Source organism: Podarcis cretensis, assembly GCF_951804945.1.
Source record: "Podarcis cretensis genome assembly, chromosome: 3".
Lineage (NCBI taxonomy): Eukaryota > Metazoa > Chordata > Lepidosauria > Squamata > Lacertidae > Podarcis > Podarcis cretensis.
The window spans coordinates 108,802,424-108,820,977 of record NC_137172.1 but is presented as its reverse complement, the minus strand read 5'-3'; the positions used below and the strand labels follow the sequence as shown (position 1 = coordinate 108,820,977).

General features: G+C 43.2%; 1 protein-coding gene across 1 annotated transcript in view; it reads left to right on the top strand.

Annotated features, from left to right (window-relative positions):
• PCSK2 (proprotein convertase subtilisin/kexin type 2) overlaps positions 1 to 18,554 on the top strand; it is a 130,987-nt gene that overhangs the window by 15,218 nt on the left and 97,215 nt on the right. The window contains exon 2 of the mRNA XM_079969865.1: positions 16,903 to 17,007. Within this exon, the coding sequence (XP_079825991.1) occupies positions 16,903 to 17,007 (105 nt within the window). The remainder of the gene's footprint in view (positions 1 to 16,902; positions 17,008 to 18,554) is intronic.

Below are 18,554 nucleotides of genomic sequence, written 5' to 3'. Positions count from 1 at the left end.
GGCTTTGCTTTACAGTGGAATTTCTGAAGCCAAACGCCTTGAAACACGTTTGGCTTCCAAACGATTGAAAACCAGAAGTGAGCATTCAGGTTTTCGAATGATTTTTGTAAGCCGCACATCCTGTGTGGCTTCCAAGGCTTCTGATTGGCTGCAGGAGCTTCCTGCAGCCAATCAGAAGCCATGCCTTGGTTCTCAAACTGTTCTGGGAGTCGAACGGACTCCTGGAATGGATTAAATTTGAGAACCAAACTAAGACTGTATTTCCTTCTCCTAGATGGGCTACCTTCCCAGGTTGACAAGCCCCATCTGCCCCAGAGAAGATTTTACTACAGCAACCTTGCTTGTTTGTAGTCTTGAGACTATTTTCTCAAATAACGGCCCCCTCCGAAAAGTTATAGCATAGAAATATCATGGATAAAAGGTAAAAGGTAAAGGGACCCCTGACCATTAGGTCCAGTCGTGGCCGACTCTGGGGTTGCGGCGTTCATCTCGCTTTATCGGCCGAGGGAGCCAGCATACAGCTTCTGGGTCATGTGGCCAGCATGACTAAGCCGCTTCTGGCAAACCAGAGCAGCACATGGAAACGCCATTTACCTTCCCGCCGGAGCGGTACCTATTTATCTACTTGCACTTGACATGCTTTTGAACTGCTAGGTTGGCAGGAGCTGGGACTGAGCCACAGGAGCTCACCCCATCACGGGGATTTGAACTGCCGACCTTCTGATCGGCAAGTCCTAGGCTCTGTGGTTTAACCCACAGCGCCACCCGCGTCATGGATGAAGCAATGCAAATGCTGCTTTCCCCCCCTCCATAACTTTGGTAGATTTAAAGAGAACTGTGCATGGTTGCAGTACCAAGAAGCAAGCACTGTGCTTAACTCCACCCTAGCTCTGTATTGAGCTTCAGTCTCTCAAAATGCTTTTTGCTCTTTAGCCAAAACAGCACCCAGTGTGGCTGCTTAATAAAAAGTAGGCTTAGATTTTTAAAGACAGGACACAAAATGAAGGAGGAAGGAAGTGGTGAAAGCGAGCTTGGCCAGCAGTTATTAAAGCTACAGCTCTTATAGCAAACAGCTGGAACTGAGACAATTCAGATAGCTTGCTGGAGTGGCGACTGACTTCTGAGGTGGAGGCAAAGGTCAGTGGTCTGTCAGCAAAGTCAGCGGAGCAATCTGCTTCTCCCCTTTCCCTCTGCTTTGCAGCCAGATGGAATGGCTTCAGCTTGGTAAGAGTTGACAAAGAGCCCACAGCAGTTGTCTCTCAGTGGATCAGCAGCCGAAGGCATGTTGAAGGCATGTTTTTAAATGGCTTGTGCAGATGTGTCGATGTCTGGCCCTTACTTTATTTAAAAAGACGGTTAGCTGAAGACCTGCAAGGCGCAGCAACCTCTGAGCCTAAGTGATATGCTCCAGATTTAGCTCTCTTTTCTGAGCAAATATTTAAGGTCTTTGGCTGTAACTGTAAAAACAGGGAACGGAAACGTCAACGTTTGGCAATTTGCTTTGAGAATGTGCTGTTGTTTTGTTATGTACGCTAGTCATCCACATTAAGATCCATGATGCTAAACTTGCCGAATTTCCATTGAGACTGATGTGACTGAAACAAAGGAGATGGGAAGCCTCCAATGTATTATTCAAGCCTGTTTCAATTATTTATTGAGTGCTCACTGGTAGGAAAGCTGCTTGGGTGCTACTCTGTGAAGAATAATGAATAACGATCCATTCGTAGCATTTGGCCTTTGCTCCATTGCATATGCTTTAGTTTCAAAACAAGAGTGTTAATGGATTAACCAACACATGCAAATAGAAATCATTAAGGATGCTGACAAAAAAATTTAAAAATCCTGACTTGATTTTCTTTCCAGGTATGGGGATTAACTGATCTTGTGGTCAAGTAATCTTTACAAGGCATAGTCACACTGGAGCCCAAAGGAATCATTGTGCAATCACACAAAAGCGGCAAGATTCCCTTTGCATTGTGATCAAATCAGTGACAAGACATGCATGAGCTGTATTGATTGAATCAAAGTCAGAGCAAGTAGGAATTGCCTGATGCAATATGTGTATGGACTTTTGCTCATCAGTCTGAAGGGGGGAAGACGCAAATTGGAAATGGCAGCAAGCTGTACATGTAGCCATTCTGAAATTAATTATAGGAAATCTCCAAGATGTACAGGGAGGCAAACAAAGTAGATGGTGAGTCAGAGCCGGCGTATGGAACAATCACAGAATAGGGTGGCATGAGGACATCTAACCAGCCCAAGCAATTGTCTTCTGTGTTGCATTGGAGACTGGGGGCTGGGGTCTTGCTTGAATAAGTTACATAGCATCTCTGGTACCAGAACAATTGTGTGGCCATCAAAGGAGCTGGGATCCTCACCCACCAACATCATTTTATTGTACTGTATTCAGCAGAGAATTGTGTGCCTTTGTTTTGCTCACCTCCACCCTTTGCAAACAGAATTTTATTTCTGTGAAGGAGGAAAGCATGTTTCCTTTGAAGAATAGCTATGATGATAAACACAATAATGAAGTCTATGCAGAGGAGTGGATAAGCTACTTGGAGGTGTTAAAAATACACTGGAAAGTAGAGCTATCACAGTTCAGTTGAGTGAGGGTCTTTCCTTAATGGAGAAATTGGGGATGTAACAGCAACAAGATTCTGATAGTGTAGGATTCAGGCTATTGGACAGGCACCCAATCTTAAGAGAAGGATTGCCACATTTTAAGAAAGACAAGATTTTAGTTCCTTCAATAGTAGCAGGGATAATAATCATTATGGCAACCCTTCTATCACAGTGATGGAAGGATGGAAATACTAATAATATATTCTCCTGCTTCAGAACCATTAAATGAACAGAAGTCTTGACCTGCGTGAAATATGTTTTCTCTGAGTCTGATGCCATCTTTGTGAGGATCAAGAGCAGGACTTTAGATTCTACAGGAATAAAATATTAACGGTGTACATTTGAAGTATTGCTGTTGTGCAGTGCTTTGCTTTTCCTCTGTCTTGGTTATTCCTTCAGAACTACAAAGAAACCACAACTTACTTGAACTTCCTTTCTTTCTTTCATCTTAAGTTTGGATCATGCATACACATTCATCACACAGTGACTTGTAACTAAATGTCTCATACATAGGGCTGCCTCTGAAGATGGTTCAGAAACTTCAGCTAGTGCAGAATTCAGCTGCCAGGCTGCTCACCAGAGCAAGACGGTTTAAGCATAGTACACCAATTCTTGTCCGACTGCACTGGCTACCAGTTAGTTCCCAGGCCCAATTCAAAGTGCTGGTTTTGACCTATAAAGCCTTAAACGGCTCAGGATCACAATACCTCAAAGACTGCCTCTTTCCATATGAATCTACCCGGACCCTGAGATCATCTTCTGAGGCCCTTCTTCACATGCCTTATCCTTGAGAGGTCCATAGGGTGGCAACACGAGAACAGGCCTTCTCTGCGGTGGCTCCCCTTCTGTGGAATGCTCTCCCTAGGAAAGTTCTCCTGGCACCTTCATTGTACAGTGGTACCTCGGGTTAAATACTTAATTCGTTCCAGAGGTCCGTTCTTAACCTGAAACTGTTCTTAACCTGAAGCACCACTTTAGCTAATGGGGCCTCCTGCTGCCGCCGCGCCGCCAGAGCACAATTTCTGTTCTCACCCTGAAGCAAAGTTCTTAACCTGAAGCACTATTTCTGGGTTAGTGGAGTCTGTAACCTGAAGCGTATGTAACCTGAGGTACCACTGTACACCTTTAGGTACCGGGAAAAACGTTCCTTTTTAACCAGACCTTTGGTCAATCTGATTGACATCTAATGTCCATTTAAAATGTGTTGGGGGGGTTATTGGGTTGTTTTTGTTTTTATTATGTATTATGTATTTTTATATTTTGATCTTATCCTGTGAACTGCCCGGAAACCTGTGGGTATAGGGCGGTATACAAATTTAATTAATAACAACAACAACAATAATTTTAGATGGTTGTAACTTGCCCTGGGACCTGCTAGTGAAGGAGGGTAATAACATGAATAAACACGCAAGGGGTGATTTCTGGTTTTCCACTGTTCAGCAATATAGGATGGCACTGAAAAGAAGGAGAGGGCTGCTGTGGAGCTGCAATGAATCACTTTGTGTATTGTCGAAGACACAGGGCCCTTTCCATAGCCTTTTGGTGTGTGGCAGTTGCACCAGAGAAGCAGGGAGGTAGATTAAATAGCTAATGCTCAGTAGGTGCAGGAACAACAGAAACTTGAATATAAAGGAATAAATTTCATTTTACATACTTGTAAAAAGCTGAACATGGACTAAAAGACATATAAGCAAACTTAGTAGTGTCAGTTGAGAGTAATGTCAGTTGAGTGCTGGTGGTTGCTAGGTTGTGAAGGTCCTTGTGACACGCCCTTCATTGTGACATCTCCCTCTGCTGGCTCATTGGTTGTTAGGGCTCTAGAGGCATAGCCATCTCCTTTGGTTTGATCATTCAGCGAGTGAGAGAGAAAGTGGAAGGAGATGTAAGTAGACTTTCTCATCAGCATCTGCATTCTGTGCTGGTAATGCTCCATGGCATTCTTAGGGAACATTTAAAAGATTAAGACTAGGAATAATTTAAATGCTTCAGCCAGCCCTTCTGGGCATCTTTATGACTCCACCCACTGTTTTGTAGCAGTGAAGGGAAGTGACTGTAGGTTCTCACCATGGGAGCATTAAGCATGTCCTCTGGAGAGGGTAATATATTGCATTGTCTTCTTCCCCTTCCTGCCTCCCAGGGCCCATCTTTCAAAGGACAGTCAAGGTACAAACCCCTTCAGCATGCTGATGTTTCTTCTGCAGTAATATTGGTATGTGGTATTTGATGTTTCCCTTTTAAGCATCCCTTCTCCACACTAAGCAAACCCATCTCTTTCAATGAGATGATGAGAATTGTCTTATAATTTCCAGAGGGTGCTATTCTGGCTACAGTATTCAAGCACTCTCTTCACAGGATACCCATTATGATATGCCTAGGAAAGTGAATTCATCTTGAGCTTTGAGTTGTGAATACCCAAATCAGTTTAGAGATGTAGATCAGGAGAGTACTGTGAGTCCCATTTCTCAAATTTTAACAGGCCTTCTCTGCAATGACTCTCCATCTGCGGAATGCTCTCCCCAGGGAAGTTTGCCTGGCGCCTTCATTGGACACCTTTAGGTGGCAGGCAAAGCATTCCTTTTTAACCAGGGCTTTGGTTGACCTGATGGATATCCTAAACCCTTTTAAAATGTGACTCTTTTTTGGGGTGTGTGTGTGTTGTTATTGTTCTGATTTTGATTTTATAGATTTTGATTTTATTCTGTGAACCGCCCTGAGACCTCTAGGTATAGGATGGTATATAAATTCAACAAATAAAGAAAGAAAGAAAGAAAGAAAGAAAGAAAGAAAGAAAGAACAACTTTAAGGGCTGGTGCCACGTGATCATGTGTCTGCTGAGGGCCCACATGTGAGCAGGAGAGCCACTGGCAGCAGCCCCCTGGACCATGCTCCTTCTCTTCCCATTGCCCATGTTTGCTTAGTCTCTTGCCTCTTGCTCTGGCTTAGGTAACTGCAGTGGTGGGGAGTACAGATAGTAGGAGTGGATGTTGCTTGCTTGCTGGTGTCAGGCTTTGGGGAATCGGCTTCCTCCCCCATGGCAGTAAATAAGAAGAGACCAAATGAAAGGAACGTCTTATCAGTTAGATTCTTTAATAATCATAGTGAGAGACAAAGAACCCGTCTACCTAGAATGACAGTGCTCCCAATTAAGGCTTACACTCCCCTGTCCCTATTAATCTACGTCACTCCTATGTTTTGTAATCTGAGTTTGAAGCCTCTGCGCTTTCTGTTCCGAGCTCTTCTCAATCTTGGGGAGGGCGCTGGAAGAATGCTTTCCAAAGACTGTGAATCTGTTAACCCTCTCTCTTCCAGTGTTTCAAACAAACAAGTTTATTGAATTTGTGAGGTCCATGCCTTTACACAAAATACCATAAAACATTATTAAAAAGATAAACAATAAAATTATAAAATAAGCTAACATTCATGCCATGCTGTCCCAGCAAAGGAAACTACCCAAAAAACCCCACCATTCAGGAAAGAAGATACAGCAACAGGTTAGGAGAGCAATGGGAGGGACCTCACCATTTCATCCAGGAACCATACCCTAGTTTTCATAGCCTTCACCACAAAGACCGCTACCACGTGAGAAATCCGTGGATCAGCGTCCACCAGTAAAAACTTTACTTGGTCCTCAGAGTTGACTATTGATTTGGGAATAGTTTGTAACATCACATCCCTGAAGGCCGAATAGATGGGACAATACAACATGTAATGTGTGAGATCCTCTTTGGTTCTCATATGACAAGGACATATACGCTGCTCTACTGGGATTTTTGCATATCTGCCTGACAGATAGGCCGTGGGAATGGTTTGAAAACGGGCCATGGTGAAAGCTCTCCGAAGGGTGGGGTTGGTGATATTCGCCAAGTAATTGGCGCAGGTTTTGACTGTTTTCAGTCGGGGAAACCAGTGGGAGGACCCTGGGTTCTGTATTTTTGTGATGTCTAACAGGGCGTCTCTCTCCAGGATCCATTCCCGAACTTTGTCCGGGCTCCACAGTTTGAGAGTATTAAACTCTGGTAGGGTGTATCTAACCAGGATCTCAGATAGGTTTTGACGCCAAGTGGTGTTCTTTTGAAGAGATACAAAGGCTTGTTTGGCCAATAAGGTGTTTGAAGTGTTTGCAAGGTTGATGTAAAATCGTAGGAATCTTAAGTGGGCCCTGGCAGACACAGAGGGTAATCCAACCTCCACCCTCAAGAAAGCTGCCAGGGTTCCTTGAGGAAGGCCTAGAATCCTCTTGAGATAATAATTTTGCAAAATTTCAAGCTGTTCCAACAGCCTCTGGTTCCACCCCCAGAGTTCTATCCCATATAACATCTGGGGAATAGCTTTCCCAACAAAAGCTCTTAATGCCAGGATCACCAATTGTCCTCCCCGGGTATGGAAGAAACTAAGCAGGACACCAATTGTTCTTCGTGTTAGGATGGTTACAGCCTTAAAGTGGGCTAGCCAACTAGATGTAGCCTGGAAAGTAACACCCAGATATTTTAAAAAAGGGCACTGTTCAATCACATGTTCGTCTAAAGACCATCTAAAAGTGTGGCGAGCTCTAGTGAACACCACAATTTTTGTTTTGTCATAGTTTATCTTTAGTGAGTTATGGGAACAGTAGGCTGCGATCCCCTCCAACATGCTGCGTAAGCCTCTTCGGGTGAGTGCCATTAAAGCCATGTCATCGGCATATAACAATATATTCAGACGTTTACCTTCGAGGGCTGGAGCCGATGACTTGTACTTTGCCATGTACTGGACAATGTCGTTTATATAAAAGTTAAAAAGAAATGGGGCTAGCAGGCATCCCTGTTTGACCCCTTTCCCCAATGGCAGTGGGTCCGTAAGGGTTCCCGATGGCCCAGTTCTGATTTTAACTGTAGTATCTATGTGTAACTCTCTGAGAATTTTTAAAAGTCGTCTATCAATGTCCGTTTCATATAATTTTTTCCATAGTCTATCTCTACAGATTGAGTCAAAGGCAGATGTCAAGTCTACGAAGGCCACAAAGAGTCTGCTCTTATACGCTTTTGAATATTTAGCTACCAGGGTCTGTAGTACCATACAGTGACCTATCGTATTGTGGCCCTTTCTAAATCCTGCCTGTTCCTGGTTGAACAGGTTAGTGTGGTCCGCCCAGTCTACCAACTTGTTTAATAAGTACCGGGTATAAAGTTTGTATGCAATGTCCAGAAGGCTTACAGGGCGGTAGTTTGCTGGATCTTGAATATCTCCCTTCTTGTAGATAGGGGCTACCACACTTAGTTTCCAATTTGCTGGAATTTTACATGTGTTGTTTTGGGCAATAATAGCACAGGGAGTCTCATCCAAAGGAAAAATTGTAAACAACAGTATTTCATCTGATGTGTGGCTTCAACACTTTTCCCAGCTATACACACCTTCAAATACTGCTAATTCGAGTCCGTCCCTCCCATTGAAGAATGATCATCTAGCTAGTTGGGATCCTGTTACGGAATCAGAGTGCCTACAGCTAATTAAAACATTAAAAAATGGCAAAGCTCCTGGTGAGGATATGATCCCCCCTGAGGTATTCCAGTGTTTCTGCTCCTAGCTGTTCCCCATCCAGTATTTCCCAGCTTCTGCCTTCTGAACTATGCCCCTCTGCAAACCACTGTTCCAAATCTATACTGTCCATTCAGGAACAGGATCAGGAGGGGGTGGCTTCCACCATTCTTCCTCAGTGCAGGCTTCCTCATCATGGTCCCTGACAGCTGGTTGGCTATCTGCCTCAGAAGTGGGAGCAGTGACAAGGAAGGCAAGGAGTAGCTGGGGAAAATGGGTGGGTTTCCTCCAAAACCTGGAGTTGACACAAGCTACTTCTATTGAGGATCAGGCTGGAAAAGTGTGTATGCCATGCGGCATTTGTGCTGTATGATGTTTTTTTTTCCTATATGCAGAAGCCATCAGCTCATCACTGAGTGAGAAACATCATGCGTGAAGTCATCCAGAGCCTTTCTTATCTCACTGCTGGGTGCTTTGGAAGGAGGATGCATAAGACCAATAAAAAATATCAGTCTCATTTGGGGGAACAGTGAGGATGTCATCTGCTGCTGGAATTATATTTACTTTAGTTATCTAAATAATTAAGCATGTTCCTTGTGCAGCAGCACTGTTGGTAGGGAGCCACTCAGCAGAGGGAATGTGACGGGTGGCATTTCGTTTTTCTCAGTAACCATATGCTGCTGGTGCTAAAAATGGCTCCTTCATATGCTCACACATCTTTCCTCTTCTTATGGCTGGTTACTTTCGCTCTCAGGCATGCGTCACACAAATCTCTAAAACGGGCTAGGGAATGTTTTGCAGCTCGAGGGTCATATTCCTTTGTGTGCACATTTCAGGGGGCTGCAGGGTCACAATGTGAATGAGAGGCGAAAACTTGGTTGGACCAGATGACGTTGTGGCTGGAGCAATGGTGGTGGCTGTTATCTTTGTACAGTAGCCAGGGTTGCCATATTTCCATCAGTGAAAATCCAGGCAGAAAGTTGGCAAAGTTGCTGAGTTCTTTTTTTTTTTTTTGGGGGGGGGGTGTGAAGTTTCTAGTTTGGCGCAAAATTGCCATTTTGGAGCTATTTTTATGGGAAATTGGCAAAAACGACACTACCGACATGGGCATCTGGATTTTCCCAGACATTTTCATTGATTTTCACCCAGACTGCAGTATTCCATATATCTCTAGAAAATTCAGGACCATTTCTGGGAGGAACTCAGGGTGGCATACAAGATCCTTTTGTTCTCCCCCCCTCCCTAAGCTGTTATGCTTATAAAAATCCTGTGAGTTTAGGCTAAGATGCAGTGAGGTGCCCAAGGTCGAGTGAATGTCAGGTCTGAATGGGAATTTGAACCTGGGTCTCTCTAGTGCTGGTCCAACACTCTAACCAAAACACTGTCCTGTCTCTCACTGCAACGGTTGCTCTTCTGGAGAAATGTGACTAGGTAAGCACTGTGGTCTAAACTAGAGAGCCTAGGGCTTGCCCATCAGAAGGTCGGCGGTTCGAATCCCTGTGATGGGGTGAGCTCCCGTTGTTTGGTTCCAGCTCCTGCCCACCTAGCAGGTCAAAAGCATGTCAAAGTGCAAGTAGATAAATAGGTACCACTCCAGCGGGAAGGCAAACGGCGTTTCCGTGCGCTGCTCTGGTTCACCAGAAGCGGCTTAGTCATGCTGGCCACATGACCCGGAAGCTGTCTGCGGACAAACTCTGGCTCCCTTGGCCAGTAAAGCGAGATGAGCGCCGCAACCCCAGGGTCGTCCACGATTAGACCTAATGGTACCTTTACCTTACAACAGCCTGGCTTTGTTAAATGTCCCCCAAAACAACATACCTAATAACCCTAAATATGTTATTCTTCCTCTGCCATTACCAATTTTTGCTTGTATAATGGATGATGTTGATAATATCAGAATGTATGACTTTTGCAAAGCACCAGCAGCCATCTGTTCTTGCTGCCACCACTGCCTAACATTTTTCATAGTGCTAGCCGAGTGCCAGGCACAAATCTTTCTTCACAGGGGTGAGCAACTTGTTCCATCCATGAAAAACATCTGCGGTACACAAGGATGATGAAATGTAAAGCATTTTCAAGTCCACGTTGTTCGTGCCTAAAAATATTTCTCTTCTTCTGCAAAATCCTTGACGTGCTTTAGATGCTGTGACCTTTCTTTCGTGGGCGAATAACAGAACCTACAAAGCTTTGTTCAGCGTGAGCTTTAACTTGCTTCCCGATGTTCTGAGGGATAAATAGCCTGGCAGTTAGCCCTTAAAACCTAACATATGAAGCAAATGCTATTCGTTTGATTGGCAGGATTAATTAAGCCATTAACCACTGATCATAAAAAGTGTGGATTTCAATTAGAGCTTAATTGTTGCCATCCTTAGGAAAGAGTAATCAATGCAGCTGAAACTGGGGGAGTCACTCTCAGACAATGTGTATGAATCTTCAGTCTTCTGGTTTGAGGCACCAAAGGAAGCTTTTCAACCTATAAATTATTTGTGTTTAGTTCAAAGAAGAACAAAATATCCTTACAGCAATCAGGCAAGGAGGTTTAAGCATGCAGAAGCTGAGGGAGGTGCATGAGAAATGAAGGCTGGGCATGCATCTCTCCAACAATTTAGCTGCCAGGGTTGCCACCAGTCAAGAAACCGACAATGGTACAAATAAAAGTCTACGAAGATTTGGATCAGACCAAATCTGTTGGATCAGACAAAAGATCCATTGAATCCAGCTTCCCATCACCCAGAGTGGTCAGGCAAATACTTTCAGTCAGCTGTGGTGCAGGCAATAGCCTTTCCTGCTGCTGCTACCGAAATGATTGACACTGACACTGACATTGAGTGACATTTTGTCTCTGAAACTTAGTGATTACGGTTAATAATAATTTTAAAAATCCACACTTTTGTCTGTTGGCAATAGGCCTTTTGAAGCCGCGTAAGCTGATCAGCTGTTTAGCAGAGGGTGCTGAGTTTTGTTTTCTCTGCTTCCATCACCCACTGAGAAGCTGACAGTCAGACAGAGGCTATACGAATGCCTTCCTGGCAGCTGCAAAAAAGTCCCATTCACACCATGCATTATACCAATTTAACAAACACGGCTTTCTCTAAGGAATCCTGGGAGCTATAGTTTGCTGCAAAGTTACAGTTCCCAGCACCCTTGGCAAACTGCAGTTCCCAGGATGCCATGACTGTTGAAGTGGCCAAAGATGTAATGTGTGATAAAGCTGAATCAAGACTTCTGTGTCGTGTTATTTTTAAGGATTTCTCATTGTATTGGGCCTTAGCTCTTGTGGGACCTTTGGCCTTCCAGATGTTGCTGAACTACAACTCCCATCAGCCCCATCAAGCATGGACAATGGCCAGGGATGATGTGAATTGTAGTTTAGTCACATCTGGAGGCCTAAAGTTCCCCCACACCTGCTGTAAGGCCATTTATTTTTAAGAAAATATACAAATATGTTGTTGTTGTTTAGTTGTTTAGTCGTGTCCGACTCTTTGTGACCCCATGGACCAGAGCACGCCAGGCATTCCTGTCTTCCACTGCCTCCCACAATTTGGTCTAACTCATGCTGGTAGCTTCGAGAACACTGTCCAATCATCTCGTCCTCTGTCATCCCCTTCTCCTTGTGCCCTCCATCTTTCCCAACATCAGGGTCTTTTCCAGGAAGTCTTCTCTTCTCATGAGGTGGCCAAAGTATTGGAGCCTCAGCTTCAGGATCTGTCCTTCCAGTGAGCACTCAGGGCTGATTTCCTTCAGAATGGATAGGTTTGATCTTCTTGCAGTCCATGGGACTCTCAAGAGTCTCCTCCAGCACCATAATTCAAAAGCATCAATTCTTCGGCGATCAGCCTTCTTTATGGTCCCGCTCTCACTTCCATACATCACTACTGGGAAAACCACAGCTTTAACTATACGGGCCTTTGTATAGAGTACTAATACAGAAATGACTAATTAGTACCAATTAACTCATTAGTACCGTTGCCTATCCCTTTCTGAGTATTGCAAGTTGCTATTTTTTGATTATTCAACAGGTTTATTGAAATCAAGCATGTGTGAATTACTAACTGAAACTTGTCTTTAGAAATGTTGTTGTTGTTGTTGTTTAGTCATTTAGTCGTGTCTGACTCTTCGTGACCCCATGGACCAGAGCACGCCAGGCACTCCTGTCTAACATTACATAAGGCCAAAGAGGAATTTGTAAGTTGCAATAGCATTTATTTTAGGATTATACCTAGAAGAACAAGACCTTTAAAGAGGAGGATTTCTGTTTTCAAAATAAATTAGAAGGTCAGTGAAATAGACAGAAATGCTAACTAAAATGGCTTCTGTGGCTTTTCAGACATGCCAGAAAGGTGTGACAATGCATCGTTCAAGGTTAATCGTTTTGTACAATCACAGGCAATCATGTTACACCCTGTCTTCCACTTTTCTCATTGTGCGGAAAAGATCAGAAGTGTTCTGTTAGGAACTAGCCAAATAGGTCACAGTCCTTTTTTATTGTTGTAATTTGAAAGAGGGTAGCACGATAACACCGATAAAAATGGGGTTGAAAATGCAGATGAGTCGCTAACCAGACGGTTATGAATTATTCTGAGCAAGAAATAGCATGGAGACGTGCAGTGCAATTGAAAATGTTCCATAAGAACAGTCTCAGTGAGGAGGAATATATATGCCATTTATCTCAGTCTTAACAGTCTGGCTGAATTGCAGGGTCCCTCGGTAGACAGGGTATTTTTTCAGCAGCCATCTAAATAGCTGAAAAGCCAAGAGAAACTGGCTTAGAGTGGGTTCGTGCAACTGTTTTTCCTAGTACAAGTTGAGAAAGATAGATCCTGTAAATGCAGAGCAGCATTCCTAAACCTGATGCCATGTTTTGGGAGCCAGTGTGTTGTAGTGGTTAAGAGCGGTAGTCTCGTAATCTGGGGAACTGGGTTCGCGTCTCTGCTCCTCCACATGCAGCTGCTGGGTGACCATGGGCTAGTCACACTTCTCTGAAGTCTCTCAGCCCCACTCACCTCACAGAGTGTTTGGTGTGGGGGAGGAAGGGAAAGGAGCATGTTAGCTGCCTTGAGACTCCCTAGGGTAGTGATAAAGCGGGATATCAAATTCCAAACCCTTCTTCTCTTCTTCTTCTTCCTATCATCCCTGAAGATTAGTCCAGGCTTTCTGGGACTGATGGGAACCGAAGCCCAAAACATCTGGAGGTCACAAGGTTGGGGAAGGCTGTCATAGAGCAAAAGAACCTCTCTTTTTACAGATAGCTAGTTTCTTTGTTTGTGGGGTGGGGGTGGGGGTACTAATAGGCTACTATTTCCCCAGTTACATTGTTTAGTGCCAATCTCCACTGTCATGGACCACTTAAAAGTCACTGAGGGTCTTGGCAGACCGCTTAATGATTTTACTGCCTGTAGCAGCAGTTGTGATGTGCTGTTTGGTTTTTGGTTGCTTCTTTTGTTTCTTACGCTGTATCTGATTGTATCACAATTTGAATCCCATAGAATTAAAACAAAAATATTATTGTTACTATGGTTTTTGTTGTAGACGTCTTTTGCGGTTGTTGTTTGTATCGAAAAAATGATTAAATTAAAACAAAACAAAACAAAAATACAATATAAGAAGTAAAAGAAGGAATGAAAATATAATTAACGGTCAGTATTAATATTTAGTGTAGACACACTGTGGACCACTTGTATGAAGCACATGGATGGCTGGTAGTCTTCAGACCACAGTTGGGGTATCCCCTGGATTCTTGGTAGTGGTGCCTGCCCTGTGGAATGCCCTCCCAGGGCGTTGTGTTGTAAATTGTGCTTTTAAATCTGTTGGGAGCTGCCCATAGTGGCTGAGGAAACACAGCCAGATGGGCGGGGTATAAATAAATAAATAATAATAATAATAATAATAATAATAATAATAATAATAATAATTACATAATCATAAAAACCCAAAGGCAGTACCCAGCTGTCAGATCATCAGCGTTGAAGTAACTTTCAGCTGCCAGGCTGGCTATTTTCTGTACATACAATGGGGAGAATGGCATCTTGCCCAATGCCTCAGGCTGTAAAATATATTGAGCTGGTCCTGTTCACTAAGAAGAAGATAGTAAAGATTTATTGCATTTCTTATGACATTTGACTGGATGCTTATGACATCTGACTTTGTTTACAAATATGGACACTGAGCATAGGTGGAAGCACACAGCTTAATTGCTTCCTCACCTCGGAGAGACAGAGAGATTGAGAGATTCTGCATTCCTAGATGCCTTTTTTTTTGAGTTCACATAACTCAAAACTCAACTCTGTCTGTGCCTCTTCCCAGCTGAAGGCAACCCTGTATCGGGAATATTTTTATGTCTAATGTTTTGCCATTTTTTACGTGTTGTAAGTTGCCCAGAGTGGCTGGGGAACCCAGCCAGATGGGGAGGGTACAAATAATAAAATTATTTAAAAAAATATTATTATTATTATCTCAAACTATTTATTTTTTGTCATTCCTTTCCACAAACACAGACTGTCATTGCATCATATTTAATTGTGGGCAGCGAGTGGGTGGGAGAGATGGTAATCCAACTACTCTGAGTGGATTTCCTAGATCCTCTATAATAATTTCCTGTAATTCCCCTAACAATAGATATAGCTGGCGTATTTTGCCATGTGACTATAGAGGAACTCCAAGCTCTGAAGGGGGCACACGGAACAGCAGATTTAATTCCACATCTTTCGCGCGAAAATTGGACAGCGCATCTAAGCAACAGCCACCTTTTGTGTGGACTTTTTCCTCGGTCAAACGAATGTTCTCATTCCTGCATGCTAGTCTTGCACAGAAGCAGGGAGAATGCATGACCTTATCACCTCCATCAGTCCCAACTTGGGCTTTAAAAATTGCAATGGGGTGGTGAGGCATTTTCCCAGTCTCTCATTATGAAAAGGTAAAAGCCTTGTCAACACTTCTTTCCATCTGAGGAAATTGTTGAGAGCCACGCTGAATGTCCAGTTTTCACAGGCATCTAGCTGTGTTTTGTGAGCGGAACGAAAAAGTTTTCAGATTTATGTTCAGTGCTGGGCAGACCTGGCTCCCAATGATCTGTAACATTCAAGGTGTCCTGTGGGATCCATGTACTAATTTTTTTTTTTTATGACAAACAGAGCGGGATAGAGGAGGATTTCATTTCCTTTGGTGGAAAATCAAAACAGCCCATGCCATGCAAGATTTACTGTATTTTTCCGTCTATAAGACACCCCCATGTATAAGACGCCCCCTATTTTTGGAGACTCAGATTTAAGAAAATGGGGGTAGGTGGCCCCCTAATTTTTGACATTATTTTTTAGGAAGAAAACCTACCCTTATACATGGGAAAATACAGTATATGTCGCCATATTTCTAGCAGAGTCAGGAACTAGGCATTCGTATAAAAGCAAAATTCTAACTGATTTAGACTTTTATGAGCTTTCTTTAATTTTTAATTTTAGATTGTAAGCTCCTCAAGGCAGGGGCGTAACATTTTCTTCTGCATTTGTGAAGCAAAATGTACATGGATGGTACTATATCCATAACCATAATTTGCTGTGGAGATGTAGAAGCAGGCTGCTGTTTATGTTGCCACAGCTACACATGCACAAGTGTGATATTCTTGGCCGAAGACTCAATTTGGTCTTAATGATATTAGTTTTATTGCTTCCCCCTCTGGGTTATAATATGCAGGACTCTTTGAGGGATTGAATGCTCTGCTACGGAGGTAGAGAATGCTTCTCAACCAAAAAGCTTTATTCCCTTTGGGGCAGCCCCTAAACAACCCAGGGGCAGACTTTTGTAATATAGCACCCTGTGCAAGGCAAAAAATTGGTGCCCTCAAATGGATCTTCTCAATTATGGGTCATCTCAATTTTCTACCCCCTTGGCACAGTGCCCTGTGTGTGGGAAGCTCCAATACCATCCTAAATCTGGTGCTGTGCAACCGCATGCCATTTGTGGGTGGGGCCAGAGACAAAAGTGGTAGAACAACAAATTTTAGCTTTGCCTTTGTGCATTAGGCTAGCTTCTGCACATACAGTGGTACCTTGGCTCTCGAATAGCTAAGTTGCCAAGCAAATTGGCTCCTGAATGCTGCAAACCCAGAAGTAAGTGTTCTGGTTCATAGCTGTCAACCTTCCGTTTTTTTGTGGGAAATTCCCTTATTCCAGCGCTGTTTCCCGCTGCTTCCCACTGCTATCCCGGATTGTTAGATATCCCGTAGACTGTCCCTGGGACAGGTGAGGCTGCTGATCCCTTATTTTCGAGGCTGCTGATACCTTATTTTCAAATCTGAAAGTTGGCAGCTATGTTCTGGTTTGCAAATGTTTTTCAGAAGCCGAACGTCTGACGCAGCTTCTGCTTAAGTGCAGGAACCTCCTGCAGCCAATCGGAAGTTGTTCCTTGGTTTTTGAACAGTTTTGAGAGTCAAATGAACTCCCAGAATGGATTACATTCAAGAACCAAGGTACCACTGTACTCATAAATTCCCCTTTATTCTCCTCCACCCAGACAACTGGGCAAGAGGCATGATCAGAATTCAAGGTCAATGTTCCAGCCAGGCAAATACACCCAAGGAGGGTTCAAAGCAGGGTCATCGAGGGTCATGGCCTATGGGGAAGTGTGAGGAGCATCTCAAGAACAGATCCTACAGGTCTAAGGTTGCTCAGCCCCATTCAACCCATTGTTTATAGAGATTGTATTGTAGATTATCATGATGGTCAGTACGAGCATGTTATCTAATACTTAACTGTTCAAAATCTTCCCCAGCTACCCTTTGTAGAGGATGGGTACCATTTTTTCCACAACGGGATGTCCAAGGGTCGAAGGCGGCGCAGCCTTCAGCACCAGCTTCGCTTAGAAAAAGACCCCAGGGTAAGTTGTCTCTTAATGGTTTTCCATCTTATAGCTACAATTTGAAATCAAATGTTTGACATGTGCTATAAGGCAGTGAAAGACTGTCCAAAGCCTTGACAAGCCACTGCCAATTTGAATGGATGGGTTAGAGTTAGGCAATTGGCCCATCAATATAAGGCAGCTTTACATGAAAAATCTGGCATCACTTCCACGTGGAATATCACCCTACATGTCAAATTCATGAATTATAGGGACAGAACTACCTAAATTGTATAGAAATTTATTTATGTATGCTACTGCAGCAACAAGAATGTTCCTTGCCCAAAAGTGGAAAGAAGCAGAAGTCCCAGTAGAGGAAGAATGGATACAAAAACTTATGCAATATGCAGAAATGGTGAAACTTACCAGAAGAATAAGAAATCAAGATAGCGATCTTTTTATAAAAGAATGGAAATGTTTTAATGAATATTTACAGATAAATTGTAAACAGATAAGAACATTAGCAGGATTAGTGTAATAACCTGCAGTTTATAAAAGTACATATTTAGATTAGATAATTAAACGAGCAAATTAAATGAAGTTGGATATGCAGAAGACATTAAAAAATAAATTTAAAAAACCGCAGAAAGGGGGAAGGAAGTAAAATTTTGGAATGTCAAATTGATTGTAAAACTAATGAAATGTGTAAATTTGAAAAGTATAAATAACAAACTAAAAAATAATTAGTCAGGAAATCTGCTCCATGATCCACAACAACTTCATCTATGTAAATATCCTCTTTCGTTTATGACATTGATATCCTTCCTTTCCCTCCAAGGAGCTCAAGGCAACTTTCACGGTGATCTTTTCCTCCATTTTAACCTCACGAGAAGCTTGCGAGGATGGTTCTGTTGAGAGATGGCCAGGCATCATCCAATGAGCTTCATGGCTGAGTGGGGTATTGAACTTGCATCTCTCCAGCCTAACACTGCAACCACTGCACCACATTGGCTCAGATTGTCTTGGTCTAAGAAAGCTGCTCTTTAATTGTGGTCATCTTGACAGTCTTAAGTAATTATTTCTACAAAGGTTCAAGCTGCCTAATGCTACGCAATAACAAGATGATACTTCCTGGTATGTCCATTGTCAGAATGGGTCACTCATAGACAGAATGGTCATTAATGGATTTGAAATCATTAATAGGATAGTTCAGAGGGTCATCGGTAAGCCAATTGCTACTCCAATTAAACACTTTCCTGTGTATGAATTGTTCCATGAGTCCACCTCATGGATTCAAAATGTGATTCGTGGCAGAATGCTCATGGGTGTGGAAGATCATTGCGTGGACAGGCAGAGTCCCCCAGATCCCGGGCTGCCCCTCCCATCATGTGGAATAATGACTCAAGACAACATGCTATGGGATTAAATTGGCCACAACTTTATTATATTTCAGATGTGGGTAGACCTTGGCTCAGGCATTGGGCGTTATCCCTCCCCAGTCCCCAGCCGGGGACCTAGGGAACATCAGGGTTATCCAGTGTGTGTGTGTGTGGGGGGGTGGTGGGCCGGCTCTGGAGAACATATGT